Source organism: Perkinsus marinus, assembly GCF_000006405.1.
Source record: "Perkinsus marinus ATCC 50983 genomic scaffold scf_1104296958720, whole genome shotgun sequence".
Taxonomy (NCBI): Eukaryota; Perkinsozoa; order Perkinsida; family Perkinsidae; genus Perkinsus; species Perkinsus marinus.
Genome location: NW_003206654.1, coordinates 1 through 13,617, shown reverse-complemented (window position 1 = coordinate 13,617; position 13,617 = coordinate 1). Strand labels below are relative to the sequence as shown.

The 13,617-nt window shown below is 48.7% G+C and overlaps 1 protein-coding gene and 7 non-coding genes across 8 annotated transcripts; all 8 read left to right on the top strand.

The window, feature by feature from the left end:
* Nucleotides 1-3,516: 3,516 nt before the first annotated feature.
* On the top strand, nt 3,517-7,605 carry Pmar_PMAR028933 (gag/pol/env polyprotein, putative; the record flags this gene model as incomplete). Its single annotated transcript, XM_002773582.1, has 2 exons — nt 3,517-3,775; nt 3,818-7,605. Coding segments are annotated over 2 exons (4,047 nt in total), but the record flags the coding sequence as incomplete, so codon positions are not given.
* Nucleotides 7,606-11,180: 3,575 nt separating this feature from the next.
* Pmar_PMAR028932 lies at nt 11,181-11,263 on the top strand. The gene has a single exon. It is a non-coding gene; the product is annotated as a tRNA-Tyr (tRNA).
* Nucleotides 11,264-11,783: 520 nt separating this feature from the next.
* Pmar_PMAR028931 lies at nt 11,784-11,856 on the top strand. The gene has a single exon. It is a non-coding gene; the product is annotated as a tRNA-Lys (tRNA).
* Nucleotides 11,857-12,029: 173 nt separating this feature from the next.
* Nucleotides 12,030-12,102, top strand: Pmar_PMAR028930. Its single transcript has one exon. It is a non-coding gene; the product is annotated as a tRNA-Asn (tRNA).
* Nucleotides 12,103-12,257: 155 nt separating this feature from the next.
* Pmar_PMAR028929 lies at nt 12,258-12,340 on the top strand. Its single transcript has one exon. It is a non-coding gene; the product is annotated as a tRNA-Tyr (tRNA).
* A 520-nt stretch (nt 12,341-12,860) lies between these two features.
* Pmar_PMAR028928 lies at nt 12,861-12,933 on the top strand. The gene has a single exon. It is a non-coding gene; the product is annotated as a tRNA-Lys (tRNA).
* Nucleotides 12,934-13,106: 173 nt separating this feature from the next.
* Nucleotides 13,107-13,179, top strand: Pmar_PMAR028927. The gene has a single exon. It is a non-coding gene; the product is annotated as a tRNA-Asn (tRNA).
* Nucleotides 13,180-13,334: 155 nt separating this feature from the next.
* Nucleotides 13,335-13,417, top strand: Pmar_PMAR028926. Its single transcript has one exon. It is a non-coding gene; the product is annotated as a tRNA-Tyr (tRNA).
* The last annotated feature ends 200 nt before the right edge of the window (nt 13,418-13,617 follow it).

The following is a 13,617-nucleotide window of genomic DNA, read 5'->3' as shown; positions in this document are numbered from 1 at the left end:
AGCCGTATCTCCCTGAAGCGATCGCCGAGCTACTGCCTCAGCCCTAGGTTCGTGCGCAACATGATTGCCTTGTCGTTGACCATTTTGCACGTCAGTGCCTTTCGCTTCGCATGTGCTAGGCGGACGGCGGGGTGGGTTCAACTGATCCGTTCCACAAAAATCTCACTTTGGGCAATAAAATCATGCCCATATCTATGCTGCGTGGGTCGTCCAGTTTGGACACAGACGAGGCGAACATACCCTTGCGATGAAGATATTCGGAGAACTTCTCTTGGGAAGCAGACGTGACTCGCTTCACTACCAGTAGTAACCAATCATGATCAGCTAGGCCATCAAAGCCGACTTTGGGTCAAGTTCCATCAACCTCGGTGGCTGATGATCTGCTTCTATATGTTGAGAAGCCGTGAGCGTTGGCTGATCTTCACTCTGGATGCAGTAACTTCAGGAGAGACACTCTTCTCTCGTACAATACTGAGAGTGCAAGCAGGGGTTGGAAAATGAATATATGTCCTCGACACCAATATTCGCTTTCTTTGGTCTTTGATGTCACCGAAAGGTTCAGTGTCATTCCTTGCCGGAATGACCTTTCCAGACGAGTGCTACCCGGGAGTGAGGGGTGCCGCCGACCGCAATCGGATCCAGTGGATAAACTATCTTGTTATCCTTTTACGGATGATAATGTGTATACAGTAGACAGAGTAGTAACATCATCAAAGAATCATCCGAGACTGAATCTCGAGATCGACGCCTTATCTGATACTATGATGGAATCTGAGCGTGCTCAGCGTAGACTCCGCCGTGATTAGGTTATTGAGCGTATGACCGCTCAGAATTATGATGTCTTTTTTGATTGATGACGAAACCAATGTTGCTGGTATTGGTGACGACCAGCTAGGTGTAGCTGCTGTGGTGAATTCTGGTTTGGCTGAAGTTAGTGAACGTGTTAGTGTTTCTGATATTGGTATGGATCCGGTTATTTCTACCTTGGTGTCCCAGGTTGGGACACTTACGACCACTGTACAAGGCCTATCTACGATTACGATTAAGAATGGGTCATTTGGGTCCTCTGCTGATGCGTTGGCTCGCAAGGAAGCACTGGCAGAACCAGCGGTTGCTCGTTTCCCGGTGTTTGTGGGAAACCACCGATATAAGGGTAGTGGCCTATGTTTGACCGGTTGTTTCGCATGAATTCTATGAAACTGGATCTCGGGTTTCGTATTTTATGCAATTTGATTTTGGGCATGAATGCTTTGCGAGGTTCGTCGCTTTTGGTATTCATGAGCAGCAATTCAACACTACTGACAGCCTCTCTGACTGAAGTTGGTGTCCGCCGTGCTATTTCAGAGAGTCTACTCGTACTCGAACTTGTCAGGATAACCTTCTGGTTGAAGAACAGCTTATTGACTCGTCATCTTTTGGTCGTGATTCTCCATTGTCTAACGACTCTAAACCTCCGTTGTGGTGTTACGTTGCTTGACGACTGTGAAATGCCCGAGTTGCTTCATGACACACAGTTGTGCTGTGTAGATGCTGGGCATGATGATGTAGGGGGGATTAATGAGAGGGCGAACCTTCGTAGACACCGCACTCTTAGCATAAACCGGAAAGTGTGGTATAACAGCATCAATCTGAGGAAATTATTAGGTTTGATAGGAATCTCCACTATAGCGAGATTCAAAATGTCCTTCCTTCTTGAGCTTCTAGGAGTATCATCGGCAATGGTCGAGGAGATGAAGATCGGAAGGCTAATGAAGATCGGAACTCTCCGTAGTATTATACCCCCTCTCACTGTGTTCCGTTGTTATGAGCACGTGTATTTGAGTGATTTGAAGATGGCCTCTTCCAGCTCGCTAATGCTCCAGCTGCCAAGTATGTTTTTGCACTGTTTGGAACTCTCGGGTGTTTCGCCTGAGAGGTCCTCGTATGGGAGCATCTCAGGCCCCATCTTGTTTGCAAGATGAGGTGTGTCGTTTAGGCAAACTCTTGGTTGCTGAATTGCCTACTATTTTTAAGAAGCTCGAGTCGGAGAAGCTTGGCCGAAAGTGTATCTGCTGGAGCCCAGAACGATGTTGTTCTTGGTTCTAACTCACGTTCATTTCTGGATGTAGCTCACGCGGCTTTCACTTCTGCGCGTGATCGACGAGGTTTTCCCTTCCAGCCTGCTAAGGAAAGAGATCGGCCTCCAGCTGAGGATAAGAGCTCTGTTAGTGTGTTGGGATATGGGTGGTTTCCTCACTCTGGGTCCACAACGATCTTCTCAACGACTTCCTAGAGGAACATTGCCAGCTAACGAGACATACTAAACAACGACAAGACGTGATATTTTGTCCTTCATTGGCATTATGAGCCCTTCGGTTTGTTCAGTAATATCACCCTTGGTATGATTGCTGCTCAGAAAACCCCTCAAATTGGAGCTTCAGAATGATTTTGAACGCCTTCGTGTCGTGTGAGTGATATGATGGAGTACAAAGACTTACGATGGCGTTTGCTAGTGTTACGATAGTTCCAAGACTGCTCAGCCCGCCTGTCACTCAGGGTTTGGAGTTCTTTACTTTCGTTGACTCGAGCACAACGGCTTGCGGTGTCGTTATTTCGACTGCTGCCTTTGTACCACTACGAGCTCTTGCGAGGAAGCATCGATCGAAATGGTCTATAGTTCGAAAAGAGTTGGTGGCTATACTTGCAGGCTCATATTGCTCAGCTCTTCGAAGCCTGCTTGAAGGTCTCGTTCTCATATTGCTTAACCCTTACTACGACGTTGGTTCCTGATTTGTCACCTACCAGAGACTGTGAATCCAGCTGATACTTTCTCGAGGGGAACGAGGCTGTCGACACCTATTCATTGAGATAGGAAATCGATAGTGCGTTTTATTGTGCACTGCAGCTCCCTGGGTATGGTGGTGCTATGTTGTTGGCTGTTAATGAGGACGAGCAGAACGACGATGACCATTTTGATAGAGAACCCGGGTTGATAGATGAGTCCTGGCTCGAGGACATCAAGCGTTCTCAGAGAGATGACCCATTTCTTGCTCGAATCCTTGTAAAGGATCCAACTGTTTACGTGGGCCGTGTCTGACGACTCTACGAGGTTAAGGATGAGGTTGTTAACCATGAAGCAACTGGTGGCTTGGTTGTTTCGGGTGCGTTATGTCGTAGATTGATTGAGAAGCTCCATACTCTATTTGGTCACATTGGTTTTGCCAAGCTTTATAACTCAACATATCGTATACTTTACCTTGGTCGACTTGCAGATTTTCGTGAAGTCCAACATTCGTGTAAAACTTGCTCTGCCACTAGGGGGCATCGTGCCATAAATCACCGCCTTGGTCGCTGTAGTGGAGTCTAGCGGAGCGACGCACATATAAGTGTTTGATCGATATTAGCTGTGACGTACGCATGTGCATTCCAGTCTTTTGCACACTGCTGCCGCATTCATCAGTCCCGTCTTGACTGATACCGTATCAGCAGTCCTCATCGTCTTGCGTTCATAGTGGGCATTCCCGAGTGAGTCACAACATGGTGCCCAGACCCAGGAACATCTTTTCAGTGGGTTCTACCCCTTCTTGTGGCTCCACGAGTGCCCCCCCCCCTGACTCCCCCGCATTCGAGGAGGTCCCTGGCTCTTGGAGTGAGACTGAGGAGTATGTCCTCGCCCTTGGTGGCTATGATCAGGAGGATGGTTCGTCCCCCTCTCCCACGGGATCGGCTCCACCGATTCCTGCTGTAGCCCGAGAAGGGGGCCCAGAGGCCGCCCCAGCTATAGGTGATGAGAGCGGTAGGCCACCGATTCCAACAACTGGCCTAGCCGTTTCCTCAGGGCCCGCTCCTGCCCCACTTTCTATTCTTCCCCTTGGGAACGAGCCCCACCGTACCATTAAGTCTTATGATTTGGGCGAGAAGTTCACGGGGACCGACAAACAGGCCCACAGCCTTGAGGTATTCGAGTTCATCTCCCGTGTCAAGGCTCATTTGAAACTCCTCAACATCGCCCCGTCTCATCATTATCAATATCTCCTCTTGAACACTCGCCTAGCCGCCTACAATGCTTTGACTAACAATGTTCGACTCCCCATCAACGATCCTCAAGCGTTCCACGTTGGTGTTTCCGTATTGCAGGAACGCTTCGGTGTTAGCCGCCACGATCTGTGGGCCCTGGCCCGCAATCGCCGCTTAAACATTGGCGAGACGACCGCCGATCTGATCGGTGACTTACAGAAGTACCTGTCATACAGTCTTTCTGAAGTATTGTCGTTGTCACGTCAGTGCTTGGACTGGGTAGTGGCGATGTCTTTTTGGCATGCCCTACCATCTTCTGTTCCAGGCCTTGACAACATGCGAACAACTTGGCTAACCCAAGTCCGTGCGGGCGCCCCCCTGGTCGAGACTGCTCTGAACCTTACCCGCTCCGTTCGTGTCGAAGGGCACGAAGGCGTTGCTCTTGTTCAGGGCCATTTCTCCCGCCCTACTTATCAGCATAGCAGGGGCAAGGGCAAGGGCAAGGGGCATCCTGTCCGTTCAGCACCCGATACTAGATCAGCCTCTCCTCGTCTCCCTATCGTCAAGTCAATTTCTGGTCCCCGCTGTTTCAATTGTGGAGGGAAAGGGCACCTATCCCGCGATTGTCCATCACCTCGGAAGGTAACACCGGGAAGTTGGTTCTGGCAACCGGATTATGCCACTGACAACCACCTTTTGTTACTCTGTAGGTTCGACCGTCTGCAGCTCAGTGAGCATTTCGTCGCTCTGATCGACACCGGCTCGACTGTGACCGTTCTATCTCACATTATTTCGGAGAAAATCTTTGGCAGATGTCTGTCGGTTTCGACTGAGTCCATTCACGTTCGCACTCTGACCGGCAAGCTTGCGCTCTCTAGAACAGTAGACGAGCACTACTTTCTGGGCGCACAAATGAGGTTCTTGATTTCTCCTTCTCATCCCTTGTTGAGTCTCCAGTCAACAGATGTTCACGTTATGCTTGGGATGGACTGGCTATTCGCACTTGATGCATCGTTGTCGGTATGTCCCGGAAAATTCCCTCCCTGGACCATCTCTCCACAATCTAGTGCATCATCGTCTGGCCGAGAAGCCACTTTGTGGTGCCAGCCCGCTGATGTCGTCATTGTGGAACCTGACTTCACTCTACGTCGTCGATCAAATGCCCCCCAGTCATTGCACTGTTGGGAAGTTGAGTGGAAATGGTTATCTGGTACGGAACCGATCCTCCCCATAGCCAAACCCCCGTGCTTCCCGGACAGTTTGGGCAGGCTCAGCGACTTACAACGACAACTATATAACGATCAGTTGCAATCATGGGTCCGTAATAACTTTTTGATCCATACTGACCGCTCTGAACTGAAGGGCATCCTTACATGTTTTCCCCATGTTAGCATGGACAAGCACACGAAAGTGCGTCCCGTCTTAAATTATGTTTGGTTAAACGATCTCCTTGTAAGTTGCCCTCATTCAAAAGGTCCACCGACCACCTGCCTTGGCGAGCTACGCTCGTGGCGTACATGTGATCCACAGGATTGGTTCATAATCGATGTGACCACAGCGTATCTTAAGCTACGTGTGGCAGAATCTCAACAATACTGGCAAGGCATCATATTCCCTGACTGGCCTGAACCGAACACTTTTAGGTTGTCGAGGGTCGGATTCGGTCTTCACATTGCAGGCAAAGCCCTGGACCGGGCTATGACACACTGTTTGGATGCCACCACGACTCACTTTCCGGTGAAAAAGTATGTCGATGACGTGGCTGTCCACCGGAGTGATCTTGTTGTCGTCGAAAAGGCTTTGGCTCAGGACGATCTAAGCACGAAACCCCCACAAACGCTGGCTGGCAGTAGTGTGCTAGGAGTTACCATCACCCCGGTAGGCCGTTGGACTCGGAAAAAGCCCATAGATCTAACAACACTACCTACCACCCGCAAAGCCCTAGCCTCTTTGCTTGGTAAACTCACCGCACACTATCCCGTTTGTGGCTGGTTACGCTTGACCTGTGCCCTGTTCACCCGAATCCTTGCCTTGGCCGCCCCAGCTGCAACTCGCCATTATGACTATTCAATCCCGACCAACATTAGTACCGCCTACTCCCACGTTCTACAGTACATCCGTACCTATGGTGATCCAATTGGTGGAGTATGGCAGATCACTGCCTCAGATCCCTGGGTGCTCTTTACGGATGCCAGCGCCATCGGTTGCGCTGCCGTGTTATGCGTGGGCGACGTGCTGTGTGAGGACCGTGCCTGGCTTCGAGACCGAGACTGTAAGCGTCATATCAACATTCTCGAAGTCGAGGCTGTCCTACGAGGACTCGGGATTGTAATCGATTATATGCAGGCAATTTGCATAGCCCGCTGTTCCTTGACGATTCGTACTGACAATATGTCCGTGGTGGCATGGCTCAGTCGATCGACGAGTCGACATTGGACGAAGATTCACGGTCTCTTCCGGAATGCCATTGAGAGCCGTATCCAACTCATCCACGATGTATGCAAAAACTATCATATTGTCTTCACGGTTGAACATGTTTCTACTTCTGCAAACATCGCGGATGGGCCCTCTCGACTCCCGCAAACTCTCTCTCGCGAATTGCTAGGACTCGTCAAGGAATATTCTAGCACCGATTCTACCCCTTGTGTAGATGTGATTGCCATCCAAGCTCCGAGTACGTGCTCCTTCGAGCAGGAAATCAGCCTCCGTCAGTGGCTGCAGCAATTTCCGATCTCTGACGGGAAGGTCCAACTCCCGCCCGATCGACTCGGGGAGTTTCTAGCCAAGGTTCATGACCATGAAGGTCATGCCGCGCTCTTGGCTCAGCTACAGGAATACATTGATGCTCCGGCTTTAGCCTCCGCCATCAACCACTTCTCCTGTGACACCTGTGCCCGAGGGAAGTCTTTCCCAGGGGACCGTCAATCCCTCTTCCCCGGCAGTTCCATCCCCCGAGCCCCATTCCCATTCGTTCGCTTGCACAGTGACATTGCAGGTCCTTATCTCAGGTCAGTCGATGGGCCGACTCGCTTCTATCTCATTTCCGCCATCGACAACTACTCCAACTTTCTGATGGTTCGACCCACTCAACATTCTTCCACTTCCCAGGACGTTTGTACACTACTCACATCCATTGTCCACACCTTTCACGTCCTGCCCCTTATGCTCCACACCGACAATGGCACCCAATACTCTAGTCTTGCCATGGCCGATTTGGTTCGATCGTGGGACGCAATCCATTTGTCCACCCCACGTGGTTCTTCACCATCTAATGGACGCATTGAACGAGTACACCGGTATCTCAATGAATATCTCCGTACCCATCACACCGGCAAGGGCATGTCCTACACTACTTTCTGCGATCTTATCCGGCATGCGGTCTATTCATGGAATGTTACTAAACGCCGAGGCGTCAGTCCCCACTCTATGGTCTACACCTTCCCTGCTTCTATGGGTATGCATGTACCTCGCCAGTGTCGTCGTGGATTTTCCTACGTCGAGTCCTGTGTCGTCGATCCTCCCCCGGATAAAACGATTCCTGTCGGGACCCGAGTATTAGTACGTTGCCCTACTCAAGTCCCCAAACTCGACTTTGACTCGACTCGGCTGGTATACCGCTATCGTCATTCGCCAATTGAGTCCCAACGTATTCATAACCAAGGCTGACGTCACTGGACGCGAGGCCTCCATTCACAGCCGGGATATCAAGCTCTTCCAGACTGATGACCGTCTTCCCGACACTCTTGCCCATGCTCGTTCGGGCTACCATGGCTCCAAACGCGGTAGGAGCTCTCTCCCAAGGGAGGGGGAATGTAGTGGAGTCTAGCGGAGCGACGCACATATAAGTGTTTGATCGATATTAGCTGTGACGTACGCATGTGCATTCCAGTCTTTTGCACACTGCTGCCGCATTCATCAGTCCCGTCTTGACTGATACCGTATCAGCAGTCCTCATCGTCTTGCGTTCATAGTGGGCATTCCCGAGTGAGTCACAACAGTCGCCGACTTCTCCACAGCTCCATGGGAGTTGGCGGGTGCAGATTTGTGTGGACCGTACAAGTTCGGCCATGCCGGTGGTGAGTCTGAGGTCATGCTTGTGGTGTGTGTAGATGCTTGCACCAAGTTGATGACGGTTGAAATTGCTTATCACTACTACAACGAGCTTCTGCGTTGCATCTAGGAAATGTGTTATTGCCATCGTTTTCATCTATGCTTCTACAGCGATTGTGGTCGTAGGTTTAGTGGCGCTAAACTATGTGCTTGACTTTGTGTTTATGGCCTAAAATGAGTACAGACAACCCCTTATTGTTGTCGACTGAGGGGATGGAACGAAGCATCTCAAAAGTTGCTGTTGAGTGTTGTGAGATCACTTATCCTCGATGATCACACATACGTTGATAAGGCCTGCTAGTTGTCAATAATATCGGTAGGAGTCGGTCCAATGTGCATACCTTCTCTTTAGAATTACATTTTACTCATGGTCGCAGCTTACCTCCAGTTATTAGCGATATACGACTCTCTGATGAGGCAAGACGCTTTATGGCTGGCTTGGCATATTACCTGTACCATCAGAGCGGGCTCTGTCTGCTTACCTTGACGATTACCGAAAGCTTTTAGTTGATGCTATGGATTTGAGCATGGCTGAGAATATCGATCAGGCCTTACGCTCTCGAGGGGTCTTGGCTGCTGAGTCTGCTGGCAGACGAGATCTTTCTTCTGGTACTTAAGATTGGAGACTTGATGGTACGCTATAATCATTATGCAGTCAATACGCAGGCTCCGCGTTGGCTTATTGACAAGCACCACCGTATTACTGCACTTAATGGGAGTGCTGCCTAGTTAAAGGGTGGTGAAGATAGTAATGGTAGAGGAGTTTTGACGACTCACTACCGCGCGGCCGCGAGTTCGTCTCCAATGACTGTGATCGTTCATTCGCTAGGTTAACGGCTTTCCCTGCTTTCCCACATACTCTACTCTCCTGCGCTCAGAGGTCGGGGCATGGGGCGCAGACCAGAATACCCTCCACGTAGTCATAGAAAACTTGATACTTTCTGAGCAGGTTTTGCGCTGATGTTGTGCTTCTTTGACAAGAGATCGACTACTATGATTTGACATTTCGCATTTGATGCAAAAAATGCTTCCCAGAGATGGTGACAGTCTGATCCGATTCTATGTTGAGCTTTACAGGAAGACTGGCCAAATGGGCTAGTCAACAATCTATTGACCGATCTATTGGGAGTTCTATTCCAGGCAATAACATACTTCGTGAACGATTGCTTCAAGCATCAACGTAGCGTTTGGGGAGAGTTGGGTTGAGTTACCTGGCCGTGCTAAAGCATTTTTGTCACGTGGGGGAACATAGAAAGCTCAGACCTGGGCGAACGAAAACGTATTTACATTTCTCCCTTTTTCAGTTCTTCTCTGAGCCGCGGACGCACTATGGTCCATGTTCTCGAGCAGTTAGGTAGTACTGCATCGTAGCTACGACCTCGTGGGCACGACTTAAACTTCCACTTTCTGTAGGAGTTATTACTTTTCAAACATTAGGTGTACATGTGAGCTACAGGCTGTCGAGAAAGAAGAATACGCTGGACGATGACGCAAATTTATAGCAGTATCGAGTCGGCCGATCGTTCCGCGATGAAGGAAACTCGCAAGAGATCGAAAAGACGATTGACTAGATTGAGGCTAGCGATTGATCCACAGAAAGCGTTGAACGCGCCGATTTTACGACTTGTGACGGCAGTTTTTACGTTGTAATAGACTGAGGTCATATGATAGTGTGTTGATCTTGTTATTTTCCGTTGTGGTCCATATGCTTCGGATTTTTCTTGTGGCGAAGAGGCGTAGTATTCCAGAGGTAATGTAATCTTCACTTCCGGAATATTGGTGGTCTCGTGACAGCGTATCTCGGATTATCCAGGGAGCGTCGATTAGGATGGGGCGCACTCATTGATATAGCATGGTCGATACACCGCTATTATCGGCACGTGAGTAGTAAGCTGTACTCCCACAAGCATCTTCTGATGGCTAGTACAGAGACAGCAACAGTAACTACCTTTCGTGCGGAATTGCACAGAATGAACTGCTCCGCAAATAACGGGTGCTCAAATTCACTTCGATTTCTTCGATAAGTCTGAAGTGAGAAGTTCACTGGGGTCCGAGGAAGTATATACCGGCAGCAAACCGTGTCAAATGTGAGATCGCAGAACAAATTATATGAGACAAACGGATAATGAGACTCAGCGAGCGAAATAGAGCTCAAAAATATACTTCCATCCAGATCAAAGATGAACGCTTTTCGAGAAAAAAAGCCGCAAGTCAATCATTGACTGAACCTCTGCTACAAGATAAATGGGAATAAAAGTCGAAGACATGTTCTAGCTGAATGAAATCCGTCACATGATATTCGACCAAGCCCCATGGACAGTGCGCGTTTGAAGCCCTACTCTTCATCTGGTAGAACTGTGCGCTTATCTTTCCTATAATCTCTCGAGAGTAGATCCTGTAATCTCACTGGAGATGTATCTTGCTTCTTAGCAGTAGACTTCCGCCATTTTCTGTGATATTGCGGGATACAACATATGCCTCATATCTACGCGTGTAGTGTACAAGCTTTTTCTTCTGCCGAAGAAAAAAAATTGCCGAGTACTTTTTCTTCTCTGCGGGACGTATGTCGTCACACAGTCTCTTCATTAGAATCTTTCATGTATTCTTCAAAGAACTGTCGATATTTTTGTCGGAACCGGGATGTGCGACGTGGAGTCTGATCGCCGACCAATAGCTTGTGTCGACCGTATTTATCCAAATAGGCTGTGATTAACGTCCATTGTGTCCAGCATTGAAATCAACGCCTTGAAATACTGTGGTTCTGGTGTCATAGCACTTCATATCAAGCAATTTCTGTAGCAGAACTATACTGTTCAGCTGTACGAGCTTGTACTGCAGTCTCCGGTGAGCTGAATTGTCAGTAGATGACTCCGCAGGACGTATTCGCAATGAGTGATCAGTAAGGTCATAGTTTTCCCCCGCTCGCGAAAGGGCAACAGTGATATCCTTGCGATTATTCTATCATTCTTGCATTCACCGCGCTATACATGTACCAAAGACGCACCAGTAGTGACTAAAATGAAATTCAAATGCTATCGGGGAGCAGAGGATATCTCGATGACATGCAAGGTTGACCGGCAATAGCTCAGTTGGTAGAGCGTCCGACTGTAGTGATTAAGTAATCGGATGGTCCCTGGTTCGATTCCGGGTTGCCGGATGTATTTTATTCGATATTCCGGCCACGCTGAACAATGTTGAATTAACGGCCGAACTTTCTTTCAACTAGTTGATCCTCTAGATACTTTTATAGCTCTCTCAACATTGTTCAGGCGGGAAAGGGTCAAGCGTGTTTCGAGCTCGTCAATAACTGTTGAGTGTATCACGGAAATGAGCTTTTTGGGGAACTCAACTACCCGTTATCTCCGCTAGAGAGTGACTGGTGACACGAAATGCGTGAAGAAGGACAAGAGTATGCATCCGCCTGTTTATCCTTGAACAGTAGTATCACCAATCACCAACGCATGGAAGAATCTCATCCGTAGCTCCACCCGTTGCGCGTTTAGTATCGCCCAAGTACATAAATGTGGCGACTCGATTACTTGCTAAACGCATTCCCTCGTTTTCCTCCCATTTGAAGGATAATCTCGTATGGACAGCTAGAGACCACTAATCGTCTTCGGATACCACATGCGCAACAAGAGTTCAACTGAGTATCCGTATACCCGAGCGTTCATTCTGCCCGTCTAGCTCAGTCGGTAGAGCGCAAGGCTCTTAACCTTGTGGTCGTGGGTTCGAGCCCCACGGTGGGTGTAATTTACAATTGAACTTTATGTTTATGGCCCATTAGGGCAGTGGGTAAAATTGTCAATTTGGATACTATAGCATTCTGCTCGGGTAAGGTGACCTAAGGTCATGACCGAAGGAAATTGACTCATGTGAGTCATCGAGGAGAACAACTTGGGGAATTGATAGTTTACGTTGTTGCTCCGCTAGCTCAGTAGGCAGAGCGTGTGGCTGTTAACCACAAGGTCGGTGGTTCGAACCCATCGTGGAGCGCTTGATGAGATCACTTTTTGAGTTGGAGCACGTGTAAACGATTCATTCTTGCATTCACCGCGCTATACATGTACCAAAGACGCACCAGTAGTGACTAAAATGAAATTCAAATGCTATCGGGGAGCAGAGGATATCTCGATGACATGCAAGGTTGACCGGCAATAGCTCAGTTGGTAGAGCGTCCGACTGTAGTGATTAAGTAATCGGATGGTCCCTGGTTCGATTCCGGGTTGCCGGATGTATTTTATTCGATATTCCGGCCACGCTGAACAATGTTGAATTAACGGCCGAACTTTCTTTCAACTAGTTGATCCTCTAGATACTTTTATAGCTCTCTCAACATTGTTCAGGCGGGAAAGGGTCAAGCGTGTTTCGAGCTCGTCAATAACTGTTGAGTGTATCACGGAAATGAGCTTTTTGGGGAACTCAACTACCCGTTATCTCCGCTAGAGAGTGACTGGTGACACGAAATGCGTGAAGAAGGACAAGAGTATGCATCCGCCTGTTTATCCTTGAACAGTAGTATCACCAATCACCAACGCATGGAAGAATCTCATCCGTAGCTCCACCCGTTGCGCGTTTAGTATCGCCCAAGTACATAAATGTGGCGACTCGATTACTTGCTAAACGCATTCCCTCGTTTTCCTCCCATTTGAAGGATAATCTCGTATGGACAGCTAGAGACCACTAATCGTCTTCGGATACCACATGCGCAACAAGAGTTCAACTGAGTATCCGTATACCCGAGCGTTCATTCTGCCCGTCTAGCTCAGTCGGTAGAGCGCAAGGCTCTTAACCTTGTGGTCGTGGGTTCGAGCCCCACGGTGGGTGTAATTTACAATTGAACTTTATGTTTATGGCCCATTAGGGCAGTGGGTAAAATTGTCAATTTGGATACTATAGCATTCTGCTCGGGTAAGGTGACCTAAGGTCATGACCGAAGGAAATTGACTCATGTGAGTCATCGAGGAGAACAACTTGGGGAATTGATAGTTTACGTTGTTGCTCCGCTAGCTCAGTAGGCAGAGCGTGTGGCTGTTAACCACAAGGTCGGTGGTTCGAACCCATCGTGGAGCGCTTGATGAGATCACTTTTTGAGTTGGAGCACGTGTAAACGATTCATTCTTGCATTCACCGCGCTATACATGTACCAAAGACGCACCAGTAGTGACTAAAATGAAATTCAAATGCTATCGGGGAGCAGAGGATATCTCGATGACATGCAAGGTTGACCGGCAATAGCTCAGTTGGTAGAGCGTCCGACTGTAGTGATTAAGTAATCGGATGGTCCCTGGTTCGATTCCGGGTTGCCGGATGTATTTTATTCGATATTCCGGCCACGCTGAACAATGTTGAATTAACGGCCGAACTTTCTTTCAACTAGTTGATCCTCTAGATACTTTTATAGCTCTCTCAACATTGTTCAGGCGGGAAAGGGTCAAGCGTGTTTCGAGCTCGTCAATAACTGTTGAGTGTATCACGGAAATGAGCTTTTTGGGGAACTCAACTACCCGT